This window comes from Capra hircus, chromosome 19, assembly GCF_001704415.2.
Source record: "Capra hircus breed San Clemente chromosome 19, ASM170441v1, whole genome shotgun sequence".
NCBI lineage: Eukaryota > Metazoa > Chordata > Mammalia > Artiodactyla > Bovidae > Capra > Capra hircus.
The window spans coordinates 47,219,270-47,235,079 of record NC_030826.1 but is presented as its reverse complement, the minus strand read 5'-3'; the positions used below and the strand labels follow the sequence as shown (position 1 = coordinate 47,235,079).

At 37.1% G+C, this 15,810-nt stretch overlaps 1 protein-coding gene across 4 annotated transcripts in view; it reads right to left on the bottom strand.

The window, feature by feature from the left end:
• TANC2 (tetratricopeptide repeat, ankyrin repeat and coiled-coil containing 2) overlaps positions 1-15,810 on the bottom strand; it is a 368,300-nt gene that overhangs the window by 137,385 nt on the left and 215,105 nt on the right. For all 4 annotated transcript variants that reach the window (XM_018065318.1, XM_018065319.1, XM_018065320.1 and 1 more), the window contains 2 exons: positions 12,047-12,195; positions 4,085-4,271 (listed from right to left, as the gene is read on the bottom strand). In XM_018065318.1, coding sequence (XP_017920807.1) covers positions 4,085-4,271; positions 12,047-12,195 — 336 coding nt within the window. The remainder of the gene's footprint in view (positions 1-4,084; positions 4,272-12,046; positions 12,196-15,810) is intronic.

Genomic DNA, 15,810 nt, shown 5'->3' with positions numbered 1-15,810 from the left:
ATCAGTGGGGAAAATACTTAAACAAAACATATTAAAATGGTTAAGATAGGTGAGCCTTGAGATTTCCATGGTAATAACAATAGCTTTGACTATTATTACTTATGCCACATACAGTTCTCTTCTAACTCAAATGCAATGAAAAAAAAAAAACTAAAGAGAAGCGAGTTGTTTCTCAAGATAAGCTGCACATATATAATTTGATAAGTACTCTACAATGTAAGTAATTTTAGAAGCAGAAGACATTATTCTCTTTCTTGTCTCATGATTTTGAAAGTAAATCTGTTTCAGTATTTATATACATTAAATAATGGAAGTTTATTATTCTCCAAATTAGCTCTGTTATCCACAAAGGTATTTACTTTTACAAGGAACACAATTTTGGAAATATACCATAAAAAAATGAGGAACACTGTTATATGTCAAAGTGGAAATCTCATTTTTAGTTTCAGAACATTATGAACATTTATTTTGAACATCCATTGACATGTTAAGCTTCCACTTAGAATGTACTTGTAAATGCATTTTGTCCAATCTGTCAGCGCCATGCCCACTGCTTGAATAAATATATTTCTAAAGTAACTTTTTTAGGTATGGCAATATTGATTACATGCAGTTACAGACACTAATAATACCGACAGAAGAACCCAGGAAAAGGTTTGGCTAGAGATTATAAAAGTCACTGTGCCAAAATGAATCATATGGAGAAATCTAAACTCTACTATTTATTAAAAATTTAATAATAATGTTCCATCTTGTACCCAATGGTCACTCTAAACAGTCAAAAAAGTAACTGAAAGTGCCAGGTCAGTCATCCTTCATCTCCCATCCTTTCACTCTTAAGCTTTCTTTCCTTTTTATAAATATTTACTGAGCGCCTACCATGCTACCACTACCACATTTTCAGTTATTGGACTAGGTGCTACAGATATGGATGAGTAAGGCACATTTTCTCCTAACAAGAAATTAAATAGTCTAAGAACGAAAAGCAGGCTCTCAAAGGGACTATAATACTAGTGTTAAATGCAATGATACAGATATGCTGTATCTGGGAACATGGAATAGTAACATGCACTGGAGAGGAGGTAGAATGCAGAAATGAAGAGAGAGGGTGGTAGCAGCGATGACTGAATACCTAAGGTGATTCTTTTTTTTTTTTTAACTTTTTTTTTCTTTTATTATCATTATTTTTTTTTCACTTTACAATACTGTATTGGTTTTGCCATACATTGACATGAATCCGCCACGGGTGTACATAAGTTCCTAATCCTGAATCCCACTCCCACCACCCTCCCCATATCATCTCTCTGGGTCATCCCAGTGCACCAGCCCCGAGCATCCTGTATCCTGTATCAAACCTAGACTGGCGATTCATTTCTTACATGATAGTATACATGTTTCAATGCCATTCTCCCATCAGATGATTCTTAAAAGTATTGAGCAGTTAATCAAATTTAAGAGGGAGAGAGGAGATTACAGGCAGAATGATCAATATGAGCAAAAGTACAGAGGTGAAAAACTGGAATGTGTCAGGTTGCCACAAAATTTAATGTTAGCCTCTAGTAGTGGAATTAAAGGCTGGAGAAATTGGCTGTGGACAGATCAGGAGTGATCTGATCAGATTTGGTTTCCAGGTAGATTACTGCACCTTACAGATAACAGAATCAAAGTAGTAATCATTTTTCAGTTAATTTACTTTGGTGGCTGTGGGAAAAACAGACTTAGAAAGGACAAGAAGAAAAAGCAGAGAGAACAGTTAGATCTGTATTAATCTAGGTCTAAGAAAATGAGGATTATGAAGGCAATGCTAGGAGAGATGAAAAGAAAATACAGGGATGAGAAATACAGGGGAAGGAAGGAGGCAAGGATTCCCCTTGGCTTTCTAGCTTGGGTTCCTGGGTAGATAGTGATATCACAATAAGAATATTTTAGATAATTTTATGCAAGTAAATCTGAAAAAGATTAAAAAATTATTAAGGAACACAGATTCAGGAAGGAAGAATACTTTTAAGTCCTATAGTATTAAATACATTGAAGTAGTAGTTTAAAAAATCTGCATGAAGAAAATATCAGGATCTTCCTGAAGCAGGACTCAAACCCACGTCTCCTATATTGCAGATGGATTTTTTACCTGGTTGTGCCATCAGAGAAGCCCACTTTAATGGCAGATCCTACTAAACGGTCAAGAAACAGATAATTCCAATTTTCTACAAATTATTTCAGAGATTACAAAAAGAGGCTACTTTCCATCATATTTTATCTATGTATTTTGTTTTGTTAAAATATTTAGCTATTTAATGATAGTATCTTCATAAATACTCCTCATATAAAGAAATCACAAGTTAGAAATTATGTAAATACTGAGAGTATATAAAATTATTAGATAGGAATCCTGCCTTTAAGGAGCTTTGGAGTAAGTTTTGAAATCAGGAAGTTTGAGTCTTCCAGACTTTGTTCCCTTTTTCAAAACTGTTTTGACTATTCATGGTCCTTTGAGATTCTACATGAATTTTAGAATGGGTGTTTCTGCAAACAACTTTGTTGGGATTATGATAGGGATTTCAATGATTCTACAGATTGCTTTGAGAAATACTATCATTTTAACAATCCATGAACAGGACGTATATCCAATTATTTAAGTCTTTTTAAAATTTCTTCACTAATGTTTTATAATGTCTAAGTGTCTTTTACCTGCTTGGTTAAATTTACTCCTAAGTCTTTTATTCTTTTTGATGCTATTGTAGTGGAATTTTTTCTTAACTTTTTTTTTTTTTTGGTTATCTACTGTCAGTGTATAGAAATGCAACTGGTTTTTGTATGTTAATTTTGCATCCTGTAAAAATATTCTTTTTATTGGCTCATTATTTAAAATGAATAAATTCACATGCTGATATATATTCATTTAAGTGAAAGAGATATGCTTAGTTGACATGGCATTAAATTATTTGCCATAACATCTAAACAAATATTTTTATTTGATAACCTATAGAAGCAAGCCAAGGAGGAGGCAATGGCAACCCACTCCAGTACTCTTGCCTGGAAAATCCCATGGATGGAGGAGCCTGGTAGGCTGCAGTCCATGGGGTCGCTAAGAGTTGGACACAGCTGAGCGACTTCACTTTCACTTTTCACTTTTATGCATTGGAGAAGGAAACGGCAACCCACTCCAGTGTTCTTGCCTGGAGAATCCCAGGGATGGCGGAGCCTGGTGGACTGCCGTCTAGGGGGTCGCACAGAATCGGACACGACTGAAGCGACTTAGCAGCAGCAGCAGAAGCAAGCCAAATGAGGAAAAAATATTTTATTGTCTTACTTCCATTTTCCTGCCCTCTTCAGTGTCCGTCATTTGTTGAGCAGCCTTTCCTCACCGCTTCCCTGAAACCTTTACCTTCCTTGGCACTGATTACATTATACTGCCTTGATTTTTCTCCTGTTTGTCTGATTACTCCATTTCTGTATCCACACCTCTCACCTCTCCCTGATCAATTAGAATGTTCCCTAAGAGTCCGTGCTCAGTCTTGCTTTCCCCCTTTGCATTTCTTTTCTTCAAATTCTTTTCCCAAACTTTCCTCATTTCCATGTGACTGACTCCCCTTAACAAGCATACAACAGGCAGTAAGTATATGACAAACTGAGAAATACCAAGAAACTCTACCAGTTTAGTGAGAAATGAACTTTTTCTGAACGACTTCTGTCGGTAGATGGATGATTTAAGTGAATTTACAAGAAGAAGTAGGAAGAACTTTCTCTATTCACCCCTTCTTTCACCAGATGGTATCTTTATTTATTTACTTTTTGCTCATTCAGGGTATTTTATTTTCATAAAGTAGACAATCTCAGACTTTTGTACGATCAGTGAGATAATGTCTTTAAAGGACTGGGTAAGCAGGGAGGGACACCTCTTTTTTTTTTTTTTTATGCTTTATGTCCCTCTACAACAACATTAAAAAGAAAAGGACACATATTTTATACATATATGTAAATATATCTCAATAACTCAAAAGCAGAATTTTTGAAAACCTTAAGCTTGTGTAATTATTACAAAAAGAAAAAAGACACAAAATGATTAGTATATAAACCAACTCACCAATGATTCCACTGTCTCTGCTTTCAAGGGTAGAGGTTGGACTCGTGACAGCCCCATAGCTGCCATCCTTGGCGGTCGCACTTGTACTGACTGGTGGGAGAGTGGAACAGGGGCTACTGGCTGGTGGAGAGGCAGTGCTGCTCGTCAAGGTGGAACAGGGACTTATCCGCTGGGTGATCGCTGAGGTCTGAAAAGTTGAAATGAAAAAGAAGGTAAGCTGATCAGCTGTTAAGTGAAAGTGTATCTTATGGTAAAACATATGCTTTGATAACAAAAAGAAAAAAAAAACCTACATGCACAGCTTTTACAGCTATTAGGTTCTGTTTGTTTTTGCTTTCCGGGCTAAAGCATTCTGTGTTCTATAATTAAGGTGAAACTTGATAAATTTAACATGAGCAGAGACTGTGGTCTGTTTTTTCTGCCTAGGAAATTTACAGTGACAAGTAGTCTTTATTATTGCTATGAATTAATAGATGATTTTTTTTTCATCAAAAATTTTTCTTGCTGCTTTCAATCAAGAATTTTCTGAAGGCTTAGAACTTGGTCTTACTAATAATTTTCTTTGGATAGAAAAAAAAAATCTTTGCAGCCAAGGAGTAATAAAACTAAAGTTCTTAATGCAAATATAGATGGGCTTTTTTTGATACATAGGTGGCTTCTCAGAAGTAATAAATAAATGTAGGGAAAATGCCTATCTAAAAGTTTGTCAAATGAAGTACAATAATATTAATTTAATACAAACAAAATAATTTCTCTGTAAAAACTGATTATGGACAGATCACTGAGTGACTCTTATACCTGAAGTTACCTCCTTTTTACATTTTTGATGGGATACAATGAATAATCACCAAAAAGACTGATGGTAATATATTCTGGTTTACCTAGTTTAATGAAAATTCATTTTCTTTAGCTCTTTCTACCCAAATAAATTAATGAAATAATGAATGAAAGTATATATGTTTTTTTGAACACTTAAGAAATTTTTTCCTTTTCAAAACAGCAACTGGTCAATGGCAGATTACTTGAAAGAGGACTAATGATACATTTGACATTAAAAAAAAAAGCATTTCAATTTCTTTACATATAAAGTCTACTCATAATCTCTTTGATGAATTGAAGAGTTACATTTTATAACTTGATTGGAAAATATGTTGATCACTGGATATGAGAATATTAAGGCTCTTTGACTCATCCCCAAATGAGCGCCAGATGCAATCCCCTGTATGTAATTATCTGTGTTGAATCCAGGTTTTCATTTTAATTTAAATGTTATAACCAGGATATAAAAGATACATGCAACTCAACCAAGCATAAATGACATTCTCAGAACACTGCAATCAAGTAAATATTTCCAATCATATAACTAATATTAGAAACTGATTCTTTTTAATAATACAATAAGCCCTCAAGTCTATGCCATTTCTCTTCTACATAATTTTTCACCATTGGAAGGAGGAGTTTCAATTTCTTTGTAATTTCCTTTATTTCTACAAAATGATGTCAGTCTACTAGAGCATGAGTAGGGCTTGCAGGAGAATTACCTGTGGAATGTTAAAAACAAGTTTCACTACAAAACTGACAGATACTGACCCCCACCCCAGTCTTGCTAAATTAGAATCCTCCCTAGTTAGAATCTGGCATAGCAATTTTTAACCACTTCATTCTCAGTTTAAGAAACATGTGGGTACTTTATTAGCATTGTACTAGAATCTTTTTACATTAGATATATCTATAGTCATTCCATATTGAAAAAGTTTCATTTTGGTATGAATCTATTACTTCTATGGTAACTCATTTACATTTTCAGACAAGATTCTCAGTCTGTTCTCTGAGAAAGGAAACTATTATATGCATAAAACAGCAAAGGTGAAGGTTAAGCTCAAACGACACGTAATTTTTACTGTAAGTTATTTTCTGGAAAATAAAGCATTTATCACAGAATGTATGCTTTAAAAGCTTTAACCGTAAAAGCAAAGCTTAAAAGTTAATGAGATACAGAAATCTCTTTTAGGCACAGAAAGACAACATTATTTACTCGCCACACTGTAGGCTAAAATGGACACCTAATTAAGCCACTCTACTTCTAAAACCTTTCGGTGGTTTTCCCATTGATCCCATTGGATCCCAAACTCCCAATCTGGATCTCTTCAAGGTCCTACATTCTAATACTCCAGAAATTACAGAGAAAAGAAAATACAGTGGTCAACTGAATATCACTTTGAATATCTTGTCTTTTGCAAAAAAATGATATATGCTAACTTGTGTGTGCTGGATTCTGTCATTATTGATACTGTTCTAGAGGACACCATTACTATAGGTCTTCTTAAACAAAGCCTATCTTTGTTAGCATGCTCTTTAGCACAGAAGAAAGTCACTAATAATCTTCCTAAGACTAGAAATTTCAGTGATCAATTCAGCCACTTTCTTAGGTGGTTCCAAGACAGTGTCATGGTATATTACATTTCAAGTAGGCTATTATGTAGTTTTATTATTAATATCTTACATTTGTTTACTGTTTCAAAGTTAAAGTTTTTTTTAAAAAATGTTACTACCTCATTTCTCCTTATCAACCAAGTATGAGGTGTAAAAACTACACGAAATATAAAAGCTATGAAGCAATTTCCTCCAACTCAAACAGTTTCTGAATACATTTACATACTAATTATATTACATATTGTTTTATATCTTTTGTTTGCATGACATTTTATAGCTTACAAAGTGCTTTCGTATTCATGATTTAACTTGATCTTCACAACAATCCTGTCATTATTTCATATTACTCTGGACTGGTATGGTGTAGCTATTGAGAACACTAAGTTGTAAAAGCAGACTGCCTGATTCGAATACTATTCCATCACTTTCTGGCAGTGTTTCTTTTTTCTTATCTGAAAATTGAAATATTAAAAGGACTCTACTACACTGAGTTGCAAGGAAGCTTAAATCAAACAGTGTAAGTAAAGCAATTAGTACAATGATTATAAATAGTAAACACTTATTTCATGTTAGTTACTATTAACTTTGAAAAACCTAAAGCTGAGAGAGGTTAAGCGACATGTCCAAATTTACAAAATGGTAGGTGGTAGAGCTGGAACCAGAACACAGATTTTCTACCTCCTGGTTTAGTGACTTTTCTATTATGGCATCACTTTCAGTTCAGTTCAGTTCAGTCGCTCAGTCGTGTCCAACTCTTTGCGACCCCATGAATCGCAGCAAGCCAGGCCTCCCTGATCATCACCAACTCCCGGAGTTCACTTAGACTCACGTCCATCAAGTCAGTAATGCCATCCAGCCATCTCATCCTCTGTCGGCCCCTTTTCCTCCTGCCCCCAATCCCTCCCAGCATCAGAGTCTTTTCCAGTAAGTCAACTCTTCGCATGAGGTGGCCAAAGTACTGGAGTTTCAGCTTTAGCGTCATTCCTTTCAAAGAAATCCCAGGGCTGATCTCCTTCAGAATGGACTGGGTGGGTCTCCTTGCAGTCCAAGGGACTCTCAAGAGTCTTCTCCAACACCACAGTTCAAATGCATCAATTCTTTGGCGCTCAGCCTTCTTCAAAGTCCAACTCTCACATCCATATGTGACTACTGGAAAAACCATAGCCTTGACTAGACAGACCTTAGTCGGCAAAGTAATGTCTCTGCTTTTGAATGTGCTATCTAGGTTGGCCGTAACTTTTCTTCCAAGGAGTAAGCGTCTTTTAATTTCATGGCTGCAGTCACAATCTGCAGTGATTTTGGAGCCCCCAAAAATAAAGTCTGACACTGTTTCCACTGTTTCCCCATCTATTTCCCATGAAGTGATGGGACCAGATGCCATGATCTTCATTTTCTGAATGTTGAGCTTTAGGCCAACTTTTTCACTCTCCTCTTTCACTTTCATCAAGAGGCTTTTTAGCTCCTCTTCACTTTCTGCCATAAGGGTGGTGTCATCTGCATTAGCTACACTAAATCAATGATACTACTCATTTACTTATTTTATGATGAATCATGTAGTAAATGCACAAGTAAGGCACACTCTGTTGACTTGGGACTTAATTCAGAAATCACTGCAACATGCAGTGACAATAAGGCATCTCAAAAGCAACCCAATATAAGTTTTAGCACCTGAAGAAATGTAGCGTTTTAGAAACAACAGCGTCCTTGGCAAATTCTCAGATTGTAATGTCATGTGGCTTGGTCATTATTATAGTAGTCATATTTTAACCTGACATGAATATCAAAAACTCACAAGTAAAATAGATGTTTTATTTATACCAATTTTTAAAAAGCCCTCAACATATGTCATTTTAATTTTCTATTCAGATCACATGATACAGACATGGTTACAATGTAAATTAGTTATGAAAAGAAATCAATCCCTGTCATCATGAAGCTTACCTTCTTACATGAGATCAAACAACCCCTCACAATTAAATATGTCATGGAATGAATTAATGATAAGAGCTATAAAGCAAGGTAAGGGGATACATGGATGGGCAGGGGCTATTAGATAAAATAACTAAGGAAGGCCTTACTGAGGAGATAACATTTGGGTAGAGCACTGGATGAAGTGAGGAGGTGAATTATGTGGAAGAACATTCCAGTATAAATGAATGTTTTATGTGTCTGAGGAATGACAGGAAGGCCAGTGTTGCTGGAGAGTTGCAGTGAAAGGGAGAGGGGCAGGAAATGATATAGGACAGGCAGCGAGGGGTCAGATCAGGCAGCCCCTTTCTGGTCATGCTAAGGATTTCAATTTTACTGTTAAATTTGGGGGATACAGTAGGAGATCGAGAGCAGAAAAATACTGGGCTGGCCACAAAGTTTGTTCAGGTTTTCCACAATGGCCTATAAAAAAATCTGAACAAACTTTTTGGCCAACACAATAAAAGGACCAGATTCACATTTTACAAGGGTCGCTCTGGATTCTGTGTAAACAGACCACAGGAGGCAAAAGTGGAAGCAGAGCCCTGTTAGGAGGCCATTTATTCAGGCAGTAAATATTTATTGAACACTTACTAATAGAAGAGTTTGTCCCAGGTGCAGAGGATACAGCAGTAAATGCGAGTGTGCTCAATCACTAAGTCGTGTCTGACTCTTTGCGACACCACGGCCTATCTGTCGCCCACCAGGCTCCTCTGTCCATGGCATTTCCCAGGCAAGAATACTGGAGTGGGTTGCCTTTTCCTACTCCAGAGGACCTCCCTGACCCAGGAATCCAATCGAGTTTCATGTGTCTCCTGCACTGAGATGAATATTTAGATCATTAATTTTTCAGATTTTTGGTTTTTAAGAATACACAGAAGTGAAGTGAAGTGAAGTGAAGTCGCTGAGTTGTGTCCGACTCTTTGCGACCCGTGGGCTATAGCCCACCAAGCTCCTCTGTCCACGGGATTCTCCAGGCAAGAATACTGGAGTGAGTTGCCATTTCCTTCTCCAAGAATACACAGAAGAACTGTACAAAAAAGATCTTCATGACCCAGATAATCACGATGGTGTGATCACTCATCTAGAGCCAGACATCCTGGAATGTGAAGTCAAGTGGGCCTTAGGAAGCATCACTACGAACAAAGCTAGTGGAGGTGATGGAATTCCAGTGGAGCTGTTTCAAATCCTAAAAGATGATGCTGTGAAAGTGCTGCACTCAATATGCCAGCAAATTTGGAAAACTCAGCAGTGGCCACAGGACTGGAAAAGGTCAGTTTTCATTCCATCCCAAAGAAAGGCAATGCCAAAGAATGCTCAAACTACCGCACAATTGTACTCATCTCACATGCTAGTAAAGTAATGCTCAAAATTCTCCAAGCCAGACTTCAGCAATACGTGAACCATGAACTTCCAGATGTTCAAGCTGGTTTTAGAAAAGGCAGAGGAACCAGAGGTCAAATTGCCAACATCCGGTGGATCATGGAAAAAGCAAGAGAGCTCCAGAAAAACATCTATTTCTGCTTTATTGACTATGCCAAAGCCTTTGACTGTGTGGATCACAATAAACTGTGGAAAATTCTGAAAGAGATGGGAATACCAGACCACCTGACCTGCCTCTTGAGGAATCTGTATGTAGGTCAGGAAGCAACAGTTAGAACTGGACATGGAACAACAGACTGGTTCCAAATAGGAAAAGGAGTACGTCAAGGCTGTATATTGTCAGCCTGCTTATTTAACTTCTATGCAGAGTACATCATGAGAAATGCTGGACTGGAAGAAACACAAGCTAAAATCAAGATTGCCAGGAGAAATATCAATAACCTCAGATATGCAGATGACATCACCCTTATGGCAGAAAGTGAAGAGGAACTAAAAAGCCTCTTGATGAAAGTGAAAGAGGAGAGTGAAAAAGTTGGCTTAAAGCTCAATATTCAGAAAATGAAGATCATGGCATCTGGTCCCATCACTTCATGGGAAATAGATGGGGAAACAGTGGAAACAGTGTCAGACTTTATTTTTGGGGGCTCCAAAATCACTGCAGATTGTGACTGCAGCCATGAAATTAAAAGACGCTTACTCCTTGGAAGAAAAGTTACGGCCAACCTAGATAGCATATTCAAAAGCAGAGACATTACTTTGCTGACTAAGGTCTGTCTAGTCAAGGCTATGGTTTTTCCTGTGGTCATGTATGGATGTGAGAGTTGGACTGTGAAGAAGGCTGAGTGCTGAAGAATTGATGCTTTTGAACTTTGGTGTTGGAGAAGACTCCTGAGAGTCCCTTGGACTGCAAGGAGATCCACCCAGTCCATTCTGAAGGAGATCAGCCCTGGGTGTTCTTTGGAAGGAATGATGCTAAAGCTGAAACTCCAGTACTCTGGCCACCTCATGCGAAGAGTTGACTTACTGGAAAAGACTCTGATGCTGGGAGGGATTGGGGGCAGGGGGAGAAGGGGCCGACAGAGGATGAGATGGCTGGATGGCATTACTGACTTGATGGACGTGAGTCTGAGTGAACTCCGGGAGTTGGTAATGGACAGGAGGCCTGGCGTGCTGCGATTCATGGGGTCGCAAAGAGTCGGACACGATTGAGCGACTGAACTGAATCTATGTTTCCTAAAGTTTTTAAACGTGTATCTTTACATACTACAAGTTTTATTTTGTTTCTATTATTTCAGTTTAAACTATTTTCTAATATCTTGTGATTCTCCAACCTAAAGGCTACTTAGGAGTATAGTAATATCCAAATACTTGGGGATTTTGATTTTCTATATGTTATCTTTTAGCTATCATTTTCTAAGTTATTTTATAATCGTTTAATTCTACTAAAGTAGTGAAAGAAAAAGTTGCTCAGTTGTGTTCGACTCTTTGAGACCCCATGGACTATACAGTCCATGGTATTCTCCAGGCCAGAATACTGGAGTGGGTAGCCTTTCCCTTCTCCAGGGGATCTTTCCAACCCAGGGATCAAACCCAGGTCTCCCACATAGCAGGAGGATTCTTTACCAGCTGAACCACAAGGGAAGCCCCAAAATACTGGAGTGGGTAGCCTATCCCTTCTCCAGTGCATCTTCCTGACCCAGAAATTGAACTGGAGTCTCCTGCATTGAGGGTGGATTCTTTATCAACTGAGCTATCGGGGAAGGCCTATATCTGTCAAGATCTGGTCTATGAATCAGAATATTGTAAATTTGCTAAATAATCCATGTGTATCTGAAAACAATGTGCATTCTGCAATTTAGGGGTATGGTGCTTTTATACACACACGCACACACACACGTTTGTTGGTTTATTTAGTTATTTCCTCATTCATTCAATAAAGGAATCAAAACCTTGAAATGGCTTTTTAAACATAAGAACGAAACTAAAAGGTGTTCCATAAACTGAAGAAATACAGTGATTATGGAAAATGAAGTTATATTCCAGGCCTGAAAAGGCACTTGACACTTGGGATCATTGTTTTGACAAGACCCACATCCATGCCCTGCAACATTTTTTCTTTCCTGGTTATAATAGGCCGATTCATCCCACGTTTCAATAGGTTGACGGGAAGCAGTTTACCTGATTCTCATCCTGTACTTCCATGCTGTATTGGTCACCTGGCTGAACTTCCGTGACTTTCTCCCCAAGGAGGAAACCCAGACGAGTCATGAGTGTGTTTGCTGCCTCATCTACAGACGGAGGGGGACCAAGATCCTGTTCAGCATCACCTGCAACAGGAAGACATTGAAACACCTGAATCTTTCAAAATAAAATGGCCAGTTTCACAACTATTTTTACATTCTGTTTGGTCATTTCCTTTGTTTTCACATTCTAAATCCAAAATTATGAGGTTCCTGACCAGAAGCTTATTTTTCCACTGTTACATATTACAATTGACAGTCTACTCAGAATTCTCAATATATTTACTTGAAACCCTTGAGTTTGAGAGAATGTTTTTGTAACTCACTCAAAAGAAGTTTCCCATTTCTGTGGCAGTTGGCTTTCCAATACAAGTCCTAGTCTTGGGATCTAGCTCCTGGCCATAATCACTGCCGTCATTAAGGTTCTTTTATCTTTTTTCCTTAGTTTGTGTAAATATTCTTTTTTATTTTAAAAGCAGTTCAAACTTACAAAAAAGTTTCAAGAATAGTATAAAGAACAATTTTTTTCCCCTTAATCACTTTGAAATATAGACATGCTACCCCATCAGGCCCAGATAGTATGCATTTTCTATGAACAAGGACATTTTCTTACATAACCACAATACCAACAGAGAAATCAGGCACCTAACATTTTACATTGTGATCTCATGCACAGACCCCATTTAAGTTTTGATATTTATCCAGTAATGTCATTTCTAGCAAAAAGATCCAATTCAGGATTAAGCAATGCATTTAGCTCTCAGTTTTCTTTGACTCTCTCAGTCTCGAAAAGTTCCTCAGTCTTATCTTAACTTTCACAACCTTGACACTTTTGAAGATTGTTAAGTCAGATATTTTGTACCATGTCCCTCAATTTCAACTTTTCTCACGGTATCTCATGATTTAATTCAGGGTAAGCATTTTTGGCAGCACTTTCACAAAATTAATGCTGTGTTAATTTGGATCACTTGGTTATGGTAGTGTCTGCCAGGTTTTTTCACTCTAAAATTATACAATTTCTCTTTGTAATTAATGAATGTTTTGTGGGGGGATACTTTGAGAATATATACATATTCCATTCCTCACCAAATTTTGAAATTAAAAAAATTTTTGATAAAAATACATGTAACAATATTTGTCATTTTAACCATTTTTAAGCATACAATTCAGTGGCAATAAGTGCACTCACAACATCGTGCAACCATCTCCATTTTCAGAATTGTTTAATCACCCCACAGAGAAATTGCATCCACTAAACAAAACTTCCCAAGCCTAGTAACCTTTATTCTACTTCCTGTTTCTAGGAATTTGTCTATTCTAGGCACCTCATATAAGTGGAATCATACAATATTCGTCCTTTTATGTCTAGCTTATCTCACTTTGCACATTTTCAAGGTTCATTCATGTTATAGCATGTATCAGAATTTCACGCCTTGTAATGGCTAAATTATATTCTATTTTATGTACCCATTTAGTTTATTTAGTCATCTGTCCATCACACTGGACACTTAAGCTGTTTCCATGTACTAGATATGAATAATAATCGTATGAACACTGGTATACAACAGCAGTTTGAATCTCTCCTCAATAAACTTTTGCCCACTATTTTCGGCATCCATTAATGTTTCCCAGTTAAATTAATTACTATCATGCTTGCCAAATAGTAATTTTTCTAAATTCATCACTCTTTTACAGTTTAGTTTCTCTTCCTTTATCTATGTGTCTATCTATGTACCTACCTATCTGAACTCAAAGACTCCTATTTTACTCAATGAGTTATAATCTGGGACTGTTATAATTTATTTTGTTGCACAAATCATCCCAGAGCAAACTTTTTCAATTTGGCTCCTGTAGCCTTCTAACATATCCCTGTCATTTCCTGAGTACCTCTTTGCTTTCTGTCACAAGATGCTTCAGGTTATCTTCTCTGCCCTAGCCCTTGAATCAGCCCTTTTTTCCAAGAAAGCTCAATTTTTTTTAAGAGGGTAAACATATTTAGAATATCAGATATGCTCATCAGATGAGGATGTCACTGCCCTGCAGGTCCACCACATGGGCAAAGTTAGACAGTTATGTTCATACATATATGCATACACACAGCTCTATATTCATTTTAATCTGTAAATCCATATATAAACACCCCCCCAAAAGTTCACAGATGAGACCTAATTCAATACCACAGGGTTAAATCTGAATTTCTTCCTTCCCAAGGTTGTAACTTTTCTGCAACAGTGAAAAACCTGATCTTCATTTTCCTTACTTATTTAATCTATTCTCCTTGCATGTAATAAACCTCACTGCTGCTCACTGCTACCCTGCATATAGGTGCTCTACTCACTCTGGCTGGGTTCCTACCCTGAACTATCACTTTCCCAGTCAGGTCAATTTTTCAAAACTGATGTATAATTCATATACCATAAGCTCTTCCCCCTTAAGAGTATACAGCTCAGTGGCTTTAGTTTATTCATAAGTTTATCACCACTCTAATTCCTGAACATTTTCATCACTCCAAAAAGAAACCCACTCGGGTTCACTTTTTTACCCTGAAATTTAGACCCCTAAATTTTTTGATCTTTGGCTTTCACTGTAATCTTCTATTTCCAGTCTGCTACCTTCTTTTGATACAATTAGTTTTTAAGCTTCTGTATTTAGGCTATTTTTCAGGGGTTACCAACTACAGATATTGCTCTTTTTTAGACCTTTTCACTGAGGGCTGCTGAACAAAGTCAATATGAGGATCTTCCTTAGTCTCATCATCAAAATAAATTTATTTCCAAATAAATAATTTATAGAAATTTACAGATATAAAGAAGAGCCAGGGGACAAGATGATCTATTTCTTTTTTTTTTTTAATTTTAAAATCTTTAATTCTTACATGCGTTCCCAAACATGAACCCCCCCTCCCACCTCCCTCCCCACAACATCTCTCTGGGTCATCCCCATGCACCAGCCCCAAGCAAGCTGCACCCTACGTCAGACATGGACTGGCGATTCAATTCTTACATGACAGTATACATGTTAGAGTTCCCATTCTCCCAAATCATCCCACCCTCTCCCTCTCCCTCTGAGTCCAAAAGTCCGGTATACACATCTGTGTCTTTTTTCCTGTCTTGCATACAGGGTCGTCATTGCCATCTTCCTAAATTCCATATATATGTGTTAGTATACTGTATTGGTGTTTTTCTTTCTGGCTTACTTCACTCTGTTCATAAAATGTGATGCAGAACTAATTTACCTAAACTGAATTTATCTGTTTACATTAACTTGATTCATTGTCAACATTTTTTCAGATTTTGTTTTACGCTCAAGTATATTTATAACAATTCACAGTAGCACATATCCCATATATGGTATTACCAAAATTGTTTTTTTTTTTTTTTCTTGCTATCCTTTCACCATAGCAAGCATTAACTATAGTGTCATATGGTTTGATACTAAAGCACAAAATCTTAATTTCTTTGGATAGTCTGTGATACACATTAAATCACTCCAAATGGCAAGAAAATGAGATTATCTAGCCCCAAAAGTCCATGGGGACTGTAGCCCGCCAAGCTACTCTATGCATGGGATCTTCCATGCAAAAATACTAGAGTGGGTTGCCATTTCAGCCGACCCCAGGATCGAACCTATGTCCCCTGTGTCTCCTAAATTGGCAGGCAGTTCTTTTACCACTGAGCCACCTGGGAAGCCCCACATTTTTGT